The 13,104-nt window shown below is 48.9% G+C and overlaps 1 protein-coding gene across 5 annotated transcripts in view; it reads left to right on the forward strand.

Annotated features, from left to right (window-relative positions):
* The window catches only part of TRAK1 (trafficking kinesin protein 1), a 78,626-nt gene extending 74,314 nt beyond the window's left edge, over positions 1-4,312 (forward strand). For 4 of the 5 annotated variants that reach the window (XM_032650393.1, XM_032650395.1, XM_032650396.1 and 1 more), the window contains one exon: positions 1,454-4,312. In XM_032650393.1, coding sequence (XP_032506284.1) covers positions 1,454-2,252 — 799 coding nt within the window. In that variant the 3' untranslated portion in view covers positions 2,253-4,312. The remainder of the gene's footprint in view (positions 1-1,453) is intronic. The other variant, XM_032650397.1, reaches the window with a different exon arrangement.
* The last annotated feature ends 8,792 nt before the right edge of the window (positions 4,313-13,104 follow it).

The raw sequence follows: 13,104 nt of genomic DNA on the forward strand, positions 1-13,104 counted from the left end.
CCGACCCACCAGCATCCCCAGTCCCGAGCTTGCGTGAGACAGGCCTGTTCTGGGTTCCTCACCCTGTGCAGACTGGCCAGTGGTGAGGTCTCCTGAGTGTGCAGCCAAGTGATGCCTCTGCTTGTACTTGCCCTTGACCTGCCCCTCCTGCAGGAGGGGACCCTGCTCCACTCATTCCAAGGACCTGCTCCAGAGCCCATCCCCTTCCTCCCCTTTCCCTAAGTTGGTGCTTTGTCCAAGGTATGTGGCCTGTCCCCTGTCAGGCTGGGGAGAGAGGGCTCTATCCCCCGGCTCCCGTGGCACCCAGCTGCCTGTTCCCAGGGGCACCTGCAGCCCCTGCTGCGTCCTTAGGCAGTTGCCAGGGCAGATCTCATGAGACCGTCGGGGGGTGTGTTTTCTGTGCCGCCCAGTTGCTCATCCAGCAGCAGCTCAGGGCCTCTGTGCCTGGGTGGCCTCACTCCATCCCTGAAGCAGTTGTTAAAAGTGGGTCTCTCCTGGTTTTCAGGCAGACAGCAGTGCATTCCCCGCTGCTGCCCCTCTGTTATACCTTCTGCCCTAACTCCCTCACTGCTGGATACCAGCTTTTGGAACATAGTGGGTCCTCAGTCAGCATGACATGAGTAGACGAAGGAATCTTTCCACTTTTCCTTTAGTAACCAGGTTTCATACACCCAGTGGGCCTTTTTCTAGGTGGTACCATAGATGAAGATCTGATAATACGTGACGTGGCTCCCTCTGTCCCAATAACTCCACTCATCAAGGTGGACTTGGGCACCCACGGGGGAAGGACTAGGGGGCAGCAGGATGCAGAGGAAAGAACACTGTGGTGGGAGTCAGGAGGCCCGGGTCTGCTGCTGAGTTGATGGGCACCTTCAGCCTCAGTCTCCCCATCACCCTAGGGTCCTCCACCGAGATGTCCCACCTGCTTCGGCCATTCCCAGGATAAACTCTCATATCCCGTAGCCCTGGTTAACGTCTTGCCTTGGGGAAGCGGCTACTGGGAAGGAGGCGGGAATCTGAGTAAATTTGGTAGGGACAGAAAGCCTCTCTGCTGAAGGCCTTCCTCCTTTATCTTTGGGGTCACTCAGACTTGTGTTTAAATCCAGGGTCTTCCACTGAGTAGGTGAGTGTGACGTTGAGTAAGTCACCCAAGCTGAGCCTCAGTTCCCTCACCTGCAAAGGGGACAGTTGTACCCACCCTCTAGGGCTGAAGGAGGGAAATCACATGCAGCTTCCTTAACTTAAACCACGTCCCCACTTCGGGGAATCCATGGCCCCTTTGGTGAGAGGAAAAGCAGACATGGAAAGAGGCACCTGGGGAGCCTGGGCTGGGGGAGTCCCCTTAGCATGTCCTAGGCCTGCGCTGCACCCCTGCAGGCGGCTGGCCGCGGACTGCTTCCTTGGTGCTTGTGGGCATTTTCTGATCAATGACCTGTCATCTTTTCTTAATCAGCCTTAACTCGGCCCCGACTCCAGCTAGTGGCAGCACCAGCCACTTGAAGTCCACGCCGGTGGCCACTCCGTGCACTCCGCGGAGACTGAGCCTGGCCGAATCCTTCACTAACGTCCGTGAGTCCACGACCACCATGAGCACATCCCTGGGGCTGGTGTGGCTGCTGAAGGAGCGGGGCATTTCCGCGGCTGTCTACGACCCCCAGAGCTGGGACAGGGCCGGCCGGGGCTCTATCCTGCACTCCTACACCCCCAGGATGGCCGTGATCCCCTCTACCCCGCCCAACTCGCCTATGCAGTCGCCCGTGTCTTCCCCACCCTCCTTCGAGCTCAAGTGCACGAGCCCTCCCTACGACAACTTCCTGGCTTCCAAGCCAGCCAGCTCCATCCTCAGGGAGGTGAGGGAGAAGAAGGCTGTCCGGAGCAGCGAAAGCCAGACCGATGTGTCTGTCTCCAACCTTAACCTCGTGGACAAAGTTAGGAGGTTTGGTGTGGCCAAAGTGGTGAACTCGGGGCGAGCCCACGTCCCCACCTTGACTGAGGACCAGGGACCTCTCCTCTGTGGGCCCCCGGGCCCCACGCAGGTCCTTGTCCCCGGAGGCCTGGTACCTGAGGGCCTGCCCCTCGGATGCCCCACTGTCACCAGTGCCATCGGCGGGCTCCAGCTCAACAGTGGCATCCGACGGAACCGCAGCTTCCCCACCATGGTGGGGTCCAGCATGCAGATGAAAGCCCCCGTGACGCTCACCTCGGGCATCTTGATGGGTGCTAAACTCCCCAAACAAACTAGCTTACGGTGAGGCTGGGAGAAGGCCCTTCCCCTAGAGGAAACCAGTCTTGCTCTCCCCTCCCTCCCCTCCCCCTTCACTGCACACGCTTCCTCTGCTCTCCTCTGCCCATCCCCTCCTGAGCTAGACAAATCAACCTCGTGCCTAATGGGGGCAGAGTGGAGACTCTGTAAAATGTGTACATAGGACCTGGAGACCTGTATCTGCCCTGCCCTTCCTTCGAATCCCACGGGAAGCACCCCAGCACCGACATCGCTCTCTTGAGGACTTGGCCCGTGCTGGCCGGGGGCAGGGGCAGCCCGGTGTCTTTCCTCCTTCTTTCCTTTGAGAAGCGTTGAAACCCCCATGTGTGTTCTTATCCCATGGATAGGAAACCAGTGAAGCTGTGGCTGGCTGCCGGAGCCACACATCCTGAGCTGTCACGTAGCACAGTGGCTGTGCCGCCTGGTGTCACTGGGCACCTCGTCTCACCCTCCCTGTAAGAGCGTAAGGGGCCTCTGTCTGCTGCCACGTGCAGCTGCTGTAGCTTTCACGATGGGAGAGCTGTTCTTTCTTTCTTGGGTCCCAGCTTCTTCAAGACCTTCACTGCTCGGCCCCGACGGACGGTCGCTTCTTTTCTTGAGCTGTGACTTTTTCTTCTCATGCCTTCAGCCTGAATTCATCCCTCCGTGTTTTGTAATCCACCGTCGGGCCAGACGTCTGACCTGAGAGAGAATGTGTTTACACTCCTGCTGCCCCGTTTGGCAGCCCCTGTGTGTTCTGTGTGATTTGTTTTATTTTTCTGCTTTTTTTTTTTTTTTTTTTAATATATGCAGGGAAGTAATGGTACTAGATGGGAAGTCGCAGTGAATGTTCTCTCTGTGGTTCTGTGACACCAAAATACAAGTTTCAGACACACCAAGCAGCTAATGAGATAGCAGCTTATTTCTGGGACCCAGTGTCACAACCAAATTAAGACCAAGGCGATTTTGCCAATAGGATCATAAGGAAAGGGGGTTGGGGAAAGGTGGTGGATGAAATTTTGTCAACAGTAAAAGAGAAGAACCACGGCCAAAGGTAACACCAGACTGGTTCACAGAGAAATGAGGCTTTGGCGGTCCTCTTGTTCTGGTCCTTGTTCTGGACCCTAGACCGGTGAGCATGCTTTCATGTCTATGGTCTTCTTCTGCAGCCGTTCGATGCCCTCAAAACACGTTTTGCCCTCTTGTTTCAGACCAGAGTGGTCCCCAAAAGCCCTTTGTGTCCTTGTGCCACTTTTCATCCTTAGGAAAAGGTAGAGGTGTTGTGAGAAGAACCATGAACAGACAGGGAGTCTGGTCCCATCGCCGTCACTGACTAAGTTTCAAACTTTTATTTATTATTTGTGTGTGCTGTATTTTAAACAAACATCTTCTGTCCTCTCCAGCTCGGTCACGGTGCGCCTGCGGCTTTCCAATCCAAGCAGGTCGTTTATTTATTCTGATCTGAGGACTGCACTGCACGTCACGGTGCTCTGTGGCCATTTCTTCCAGACATTTATGGAAGGATAACACCATATGAAAATGAAATCGTCATTTGCACCCCCCATTACCCTCCTCCCGCCACCCTTGGCAAAAGACGTATCCTTCAATTGAGTGAGTGTGACCTTATGTCCACTGAAGATACTTTGAGAAAGTCCCCAGGAGCAAGCTTTGGTCCCATGATTTCATACTATTTATTCTCTGAACACGAGGGTGTTGGTTAATTGTGTTTTCAACTCTCCTCGCTGTGGTATGTGTGCACTCACTGCAAGGAACTTATATCTTTTTATTTGAATGTATTTTAAAGCCGTAGGTAGAATAACAAAGGAATATGAAAACCATGGATGGAACGGACCATTTTATGTATTCAGAGACAGGGGCCACCCATCATCATAAAGGAAATACCCGTGTAAAAGTCAACAATTCGGAGGTTGCAGTATTTAGTATAGTTAATAAATGATCAACATTGTGTACCCACTACCAAAAAGTGTGTTGTAATGCATCCAAAATCAACAATTAAATTTTATTTGCTAGCGAGTACCAATAAAATAAGTTCAAATGATGGAAAGCACACTGCTATTCTGATTTGTATTTTGTTCTTTTCATTGAGGAGACCATCTCTATGCAAGACTTGAAGGTATTCAGCTCTTGGGGGAACTGAAACGAAAGTCATATACTTCTGTTGTAACCCACCTTTCTTTTAATGTAATACATTCCCTTAGATAACCTTCCAATCAGACCCTGAAGCTCTTTCTCACTTTTCAGGGCTGCATACTACTCCACCACGTGCACGTGCCCACTGTGAATGCATACACACCCCCGTGGACCTTTAAGTTAATTCCAAATGTTTGCTCTCACACCACTGTAATGAAAAAGCCTCGCGTCTATGTAATTTTCCACATACATGAGCATATCTGTAGGATAAATTCCCAGATAGATGTTGCCAAATTGCCCTCCATAGAACTTGTTGAGACTTAAAAACCAAGCACAGTGGAGGATCACCATATGGAGAACGAAAGGATAAAATAAAATTTTCTGCCACCTTAATATTTGGGAGCAGTGAAATCACACAAGCAAACAGTAGTGGGTGGTGGCGGCATGGATTTCAATCAGGTGCTACCATTTGGTAGTGGTGTGACCTTGGGCAAGCCACTTCTGTTTGGGTCCTCCATTTTCTTAACCTGTAAAATGGGAATAGTAATACACCTTAGGGTTGATGCGCTGAGGGAGATATATTTTGAACATCTATGGGACATGGTGATAAGTGATCAGTTTCTCTCATGGAGTGTGCGTACAGTCTGTTAATAGGAGAGAGATGACCCCAAACATGGCATAATAAGGCCTGTTTCAACAGAGAATTGAAATAGGCTGGTGTGGGAGATGGGGTGGCTACTTTGGGCCGTCAGGAAAGGCCTCTCCAAGGAAGTGGCATTTGAGCCAACCATGTGACATCTGGCACACGGGCATCTAGGCAGAGAGAGCAGCTGGTGCAAAGGCCCAAAGGTAGGAAAGCATGTGGTGTGTTTGAGGAACAGAGAGAAGGTCTGCATGACTGTGTGCCAGTAGAGAAGGGGAGCATGGTTACGGCAGAGAAACCAGTGTCACCAAATGGCCCTTCTGATCCCCGTGTTTCCCAGTCACTTTGCAGTGGGCAGGGCACAGGACTAGTTCTGGCCAATGAGCTGTGAGCAGAGAAAAGTCCATGCATGATTTTCTATGCTCTTCTCTTGCTCTGAAGCCACATGTTGAAATGATGGCGTCACAAGTTGGCAGAGCCACCATTATCCTGGGTCTCTGTGTGGACCAGACTCCCTGCCCTCTAGCATTTGACATACGCTCTGAAGGAGAAACCAACTTTTGTTGTTAAGCCAGTGAGGTTTTGGGGTGGTGCATCAGAATCCCAGGGGGTAGGGTCCAGGTATGTGTTTCACCAAGCCCGGCAGGGGGTCCTGGGGCTCACTAGGCTCTGAGAACCACTGTGCTAGATCAGGCGGAGTTCGGGTGGGAGTCCTGCCGTGGGAGGAGTGGGTTCCCCTCCCCAGTGTCTCCCTATCTCGGGCTCAGGGAGGCCAGACAGCTGTAGCTGTAGCCACCTTGCTTGAAGTGGAGAGAGAGCATGGGTGGGTTAATCTACCGGCTGCGGCGGGGAAGGCTTTGAGACAAGGTGACCCTGGATCTGGGTTTCCAGGATGGGCAGGATTTGCCAAGTGGGGAGGGCATTCCAAGGGGAGGAGAGATGGGAAAAGGAGGCTGGAATGCATGCTTCTAAGTAGAATGCTGAGTAGAAGGGACAATAGAGTTAGAAAAACCACAATTTTGCAAAACTAACTCATTTAGACAACAGTGGATGCTAAAACTATTGGGTAAGAATTTGTTAGGTAGCAGGATATTTACATACATGGTACCTTCCCATAGAATGTTTATTAATTTTCGAAGTGCTGGGGAGGTACCTTTGCAGTGGAGAAACCTGTTGGGCACCACTTTAAACAAGTTATCAAACTGAACATTACCCAAATGGGACAAACTGGTATCAGGTACCACTCATGTGTGATGTCCTGGGAAGGACACAGCACTTCTATGCTGCTGTTCTAAAAATGCAAAACCTGAATCATGAAGTTGACAAATGGACGAACCCAAATTGAGGGACATTTTATAAAACCATGTACCTGTTCCCTTGAAAAATATCAATGCCATGAAAGAAAGAGGAATTGTTCCAGAATAAAGGGACAACGAATGCAATTCATGATCCCAAATTGGAAAAGATGCTATACAAGAAAAGATTGGGATGATCGGAGAAATTTGAATATTGGGAGTATATTTTAAAATATTGTATTAATATTAAATTTCCTGAATTCAGTCCTTGTACTCTATGTGAAAGCATGTCCTATTTCCTAGCAGAGACTAGCCAAAGGATTAAAATAAAGGGGCTTGCTGCCTCTCTGCAAGTCACCTTCAGATATTTCTTGCAAAAGCAAATAAGAATTTTTTTTAAAGGAAGGTGCAAGAAAAGGAACCCTCAAAAGCTGGGAAGCACCCTCGTACTATATGTTTTGTAAATACAAAAATGAATGCATTCTTCCGTCTTGTGACTGTGGCAGAGGGTTGCTCGAGGTGGTTTGGTTTTTCCCTCCCTGTTCTATGACGAAATTCCTTCTGTAGATCTGAGCCCTGCCCCCTGCCCAGGGAGCTTGACCAGAGGGCACCATGGCCCAAAGGGAAGTTCTCAAAGAGGCAGCTGATGGGACCAGGAAACAAAGATGTCAAAGTCTTGGTTTTTAGTTACGAAGAAAGAAAAGGCTGAGTATCTGTTTTGGCATAGGACAAAAAGATCTGGATGGAAAACCTAGCAGTTTTTCCTTCTACTGCTTACTGCCCCTCCCCCACGCCCCACTCCATGCCTCCCAGGGCCCAAAGAGGTTCACCAAGCTGATGCAGGAAGGAGGGAGCTCCTGCGGCAGCCTTCGCCTTCCCTGTCCCTGAACCAAGTCCAGGGTCCGGGGGAAGCCCCAGATGAGTGTGGGGATCCAAGGACAGGCAAGCTCATTTCCTGGGGGGATTGAGAAAATGGAGATGTTCCAGAACCCCTGCGCAGCTCCTCACCCCCATCACAGGGCAGTGACCACAGGGAGAGTAGAAGTGGCAGCAAGTGGGTCTCAATGGAAAGATCCGCAGGAGGTCCCGAAGTGTCTAGCACCAGGCAAATGTGGGACTCACTTCCAAACATTGCCTGGGAGCAGAGGCAGGTATGGCCTGGGGGCTTTCCAACAGGATAAAGAAAGTGGACACGTGCCTACCCCAAGCTCGAATGAGAGCCGGTGCACAGAACTTAGATGCTTCCTGGGGAGAAGTTGGTGGAGGTAGAAAGTTATTCTGAATTACCTGAATTGATTGGGAGATCATAATAGGGGTTAAGTCAAATTTAGAAAAAAATTAATGTTTTGCACATTTGGAAAACACCATATCCTGGGAGGATTTATTTTCTTTGGCCTGTAGAGGGCACTTGGAGACAGCAGAAGACCTGAAGGAACCTGCCCTGATGATCCAATCCTAAAATCAGGTGGGTGTGCTTTTCCCTGGAAAGTAATTCAAGGCAGGCAGCTGTCCTAGTAGAGACACTGAGGAAAGTCATGAGGCCTGGTCTACGTTCACCAGGTGAACCCAAGGCAGGCATTCACAGCGAAGGGCATGACATACACACAGGTTTGGGGCATTAGTGAAAAAACTGAGCGTAGAATGGGGAGGAAACCACCTCGAATATCCTCTTGCCACACCCAGGAGACAGAGGAAAGCACCTTTTTTTTTTTTTTTTTTTTTTTTTTTTGCGGTACGCGGGTCTCTCACTGTTGTGGCCTCTCCCGTTGCGGAGCACAGGCTCCGGACACGCAGGCTCAGCGGCCATGGCTCACGGGCCCAGCCGCTCCGCGGCACGTGGGACCTTCCCGGACCGGGGCACGAACCCGTGTCCCCTACATCGGCAGGCGGACTCTCAACCACTGCGCCACCAGGGAAGCCCGAAAGCACCTTTTTAAACTAGTTTACAAAAAAACATTCTATGTTACGGTATTTCCATCTTTTGAAATTAACCCACCCCACTTTTAATACATCTTCCTTTTAAAAATAATCTTTATTCTTTATGATTGAATCCAGAGTTGGAGGAAGTATTTGTTCAGAGAAAGCAAACAAGACGGGAACCTGGGGAAGCCGCATTCTGAGGGGAGGCACTGCCCTGCCTTAAGGAGCCCGACTTTGAGATGAGACACAGCCCTGCCTCAGGGAGTACGAATCTAAGGGGAAAAACAGCCTTGCCTTGAGGGAGCTGCCTTCTGTGAAGAGATATAGCCCTTCCTCAGGGAGCCCCACCATGAGGACACACAGCGCTGCTCTCGAAGAGCCATAGTCTGAGGGGGAGATACAGCCCTGGCTCAGGGAGTGGGAGGCTGAGGGGGAAGAAGAGGCTTGCAATCAGGGAGCTCCATTCTGAGGGGAAACACCTCCCTAAGTCAGGAAGCCGCACTATGAGGGAACACAGCCCTGCAATCCTTGAGGATCACAGTGAGGGGGAGACACAGAGCTCCGTCAGGGAACCCAGATGTGAGGGGAGACCCAGCCCTGTCCTCAGTGAGCTCCAGTCTGAGAGGTGACACAGCCCTGCTGAGAGAGCCCCATTCTGAAGGGAGATACAGCCCTTCCTTAGCCCGAGTCTGAGGGAAACACAGCCCTGGCCTCGTGCAGCTCCAGTCTAAGGGGGAGACAGCCCCGTCCTCGAGAAGTCACAGTGAAGAGGTGGGGATACAGCGATCCTTCAGGGAGCTGGAATCTGAGAGGAGACACAGAGCTGCCTCAGGGAGCGCAAACAAATCTGAGGATTAAAACAGCCTCGACTTCAGGGAGCCCCATTCTGAGGGGAGGTACAGCCCTTCCTCAGAGAGCCAGAAACTGAAAGAAACATTGCCCTACACTCAGGGAGCCACAGTGTGAGGAAACACGGCCCTGCTCTCAAAGAGGGAGAGATCCCTGCTTCAGAAACCCTGAGTCTGAGGGGAGACACAGCTCTTTCTCATGAAGCCCCAGTCTGAGGGAAGATACAGCCCCGCCTCCGGGAGCCTCAGGCTGAGGAGACACAGCTCCGCCCTTGAGGAGACACAGCTCCACCCTTGAGGAGACACAGCTCCGCCCTTGAGGAGACACAGTGAGGAGGAGATGCGGTGCTTTCACTGTTTCACTGGCCCTGGCCGGGGTCAATCCCTAGTCAGGGAACTAAGATCCCTCAAGCCATGAGGGGCATGACCAGAAAGAAAAAAGAGGAGCTCTAGCCCTGCCTCAGGGGGCCATACTCTGAGGGGAGACACAGCCGTGACTTCAGGGAGCCCTAGTCTGATGACAGAAACAGCCCGGCCTCAGGAAACCACTCTCAGAAAGCACAGCACTGCTACTGAGGGGCCACATTCTGAGGGAAGACACAGCCCTGCCTCAGGGTGCCTGACTACGAGGAAAAACAGGTCTGCTCTCGAAGAGCCCCAGTCTGAGGTAAGACAGAGGGCAGGGCAGGATTCGGCAGGGTTTTCTAGGGCCAGGCAGCTGCAGCACTGGGGGGCCGTCGGTAGCAGAGACTCCCAACTGCAGGCTAAAGTTTACGGACATTATTCAGAAGAGAAAAGCCACAGATGTGTCGTTCTCCCAAGCCCCCCAGTATATAAACCCTTGGTCCCCCCAGGGGCTTCTATGTGTCACCTGTGACACTAAGGCCCAGAGTAGCAGTGACAGCATGTGACCCCTGACTCTCCTGGTTACCTGACGTCCAGCCACCGGTGGCCTTCACCACCTTTGGGCTATTAGTCTGTGACTGGAGAAGAAACTGCGTTGCATGCTCGGCTGTGTGAGTGGCTGACCCACCACAGAAACGGTTGCTTGGCTCAGGAACTGTGTAGGAAGGTACCTCCACTCCCGTCAGCTCATATCCACTCTCTGGGCCCCACTGAGGCTGCCCTCTCAAGGCCAGAGTTCTGACCAGCAGATTACACAGGGATGGGTACAAGGGTCTTAGCCAGGTGTCAACAGCCAGCCAAGGCTCTGGGACTTTAACAACATGTACTGTGCTACTTCTCAGCCCTCAGTGGTGAAGGGTTGATTGGTTGGTTTTGTTTTTTTGTTTTTCTGATTTGCTTGTAACCAACCACCTCTTTTTAAACATCTTTATTGGAGTATAATTGCTTTACAATAGTGTGTTAGTTTCTGCTGTATAACAAATTGAATCAGTTATACATATACATATGTTCCCATATCTCTTCCCTCTTGCGTCTCCCTCCCTCCCACCCTCCCTATCCCACCCCTCTAGGTGGTCACAAAGCACCGAGCTGATCTCCCTGCGCTATGTGGCTCCTTCCCACTAGCTATCTATTTTACATTTGGTAGTGTATATATGTCCATGCCACTCTCTCACTTCGTCCCAGCTTACCCCTCCCCCTCACCGTGTCCTCAAGTCCAATCTCTACATCTGCATCTTTATTCCTGCCCTGGCCCTAGGTTCTTCAGAACCTTTTTTTTTAGATTCCATATTTATGTGTTAGCATACGGTATTTGTTTTTCTCTTTCTGACTTACTTCACTCTGTATGACAGACTCTAGGTCCATCCATCTCAGTACACATAGTTCAATTTCGTTTCTTTTTATGGCTGAGTAATATTCCATTGTATATATGTGTCACATCTTCTTTATCCATTCACCTGTCGATGGACACTTAGGTTGCTTCCATGTCCTGGCTATTGTAAATAGAGCTGCAATGAACATTGTGGTACATGAGTCTTTTTGAATTATGGTTTTCTCAGCGTACATGCCCAGTAGTGGGATTGCTGGGTCGTATGGTAGTTCTATTTTCAGTTTTTTAAGGAAGCTCCATAATGTTCTCCATAGTGGCTGTATCAATTTACATTCCAACCAACAGTGCAAGAGGGTTCCCTTTTCTCCATACCCTCTCCAGCACTTGCTGTTTGTAGATTTTTTGATGATGGCCATCCTGACCAGTGTGAGGTGATACCTCATTGCAGTTTTGACTTGCGTTTCTCTAAGGATTAGTGATGTTGAGCATCCTTTCATGTGTTTGTTGGCAACCTGTATATCTTCTTTAGAGAAATGCCTATTCAGGTCTTCTGCCCATTTCTGGATTGGGTTGTTTGTTTTTCTGTTATTCAGCTGCATGAGCTACTTGTAAATTTTGGAGATTAATCCTTTGTCAGTTACTTCATTTGCAAATATTTTCTCCCAATCTGAGGGTTGTCTTTTGGTCTTGTTTATGGTTTCCTTTGCTGTGCAAAAGCTTTGAAGTTTCATTAGGTCCCATTTGTTTATTTTTGTTTTTATTTCCATTTCTCTAGGAGGTGGGTCAAAAAGCATCTTGCTGTGGTTTATGTCATAGAGTGTTCTGCCTATCTTTTCCTCTGAGTTTGATAGTTTCTGTCCTTACATTTAGGTCTTTAATCCATTTTGAGCTTATTTTTGTGTATGGTGTTAGGGAGTGTTCTAATCACATACTTTTACATATACCTGTCCAGTTTTCCCAGCACCACTTATTGAAGAGGCTGTCTTTTCTCCACTGTATACTCTTGCCTTCTTTAACAAAGATAAGGTGACCATATGTGCGTGCGTTTATCTCTGGGCTTTCTATCCTGTTCCATTGATCTATATTTCTGTTTTTGTGCCAGTACCATACTGTCTTGATTACTGTAGCTTTGTAGTATAGTCTGAAGTCAGGGAGCCTGATTCCTCCAGCTCCATTTTTCGTTCTCAAGATTGCTTTGGATATTCGGGGTCTTTTGTGTTTCCATACAAATGGTGAAATTTTTTGTTCTAGTTCTGTGAAAAATGCCAGTGGTTGTTTGATAGGGATTGCATTGAATCTGTACATTGCTTTGCGTAGTAGAGTCATTTTCACAATGTTGATTCTTCCAATCCAGGAACATGCTATATCTGTCCATCTATTTGTATCATCTTTAATTTCTTTCATTAGTGTCTTATAATGTACTGCATACAGGTCTTTTTTCTCCTTAGGTAGGTTTATGTCTAGATATTTTATTCTTTTTGTTGCAATGGTAAATGGGAGTGTTTTATTAATTTCACTTTCAGAATTTTCATCATTAGTGTATAGGAATGCCAGAGATTTCTGTGCATTAATTTTGTATCCTGCTACTTTACCAAATTCATTGATTAGCTCTAATAGTTTTCTGGTAGCATCTTTAGGATTCTCCATGTATAGTATCATGTCATCTTCAAACAGTGACAGCTTTTTTCTTCTTTTCCAATTTGGATTCCTTTTATTTCCTTTTCTTCTCTGATGGCTGTGGCTAAAACTTCCACAACTATGTTGAATTATTCAACATAGTGGGCAGAGTGGTGAGGGTGGGCAACCTTGTCTTGTTCCTGATCTTAGTGGAAATGCTTTCAGTTTTTCACCATTGAGGACGATGTTGGCTGTCGGCTTGTCATATATGGCCTTTATTATGTTGAGGAAAATTTCCTCTCTGCCTACTTTCTGCAGGGTTTTTATCATAACTGGGTGTTGAATTTTGTTGAAAGCTTTCTCTGCATCTATTGAGATGATCATATCGTTTCTCTCCTTCAATTTGTTAATATGGTGTATCACGTTGATCGATTTGCATATATTGAAGAATCCTTGCATTGCTGGAATAAACCCCACTTGATCATGGTGTACGTTCCTTTTAATGTGTTGTTCAATTCTGTTTGATAGTAGTTTTTTGAGGATATATGCATCTATGTTCATCAGTTATATTGGCCTGTATTTTTCTCTCTTTGTGACATCTTTGTCTGGTTTTTGTATCAGGGTGATGGTGGCCTCGTAGAATGAGTTTGGGA

This window comes from Phocoena sinus, chromosome 11 (assembly GCF_008692025.1).
Source record: "Phocoena sinus isolate mPhoSin1 chromosome 11, mPhoSin1.pri, whole genome shotgun sequence".
Classification (NCBI taxonomy): domain Eukaryota; kingdom Metazoa; phylum Chordata; class Mammalia; order Artiodactyla; family Phocoenidae; genus Phocoena; species Phocoena sinus.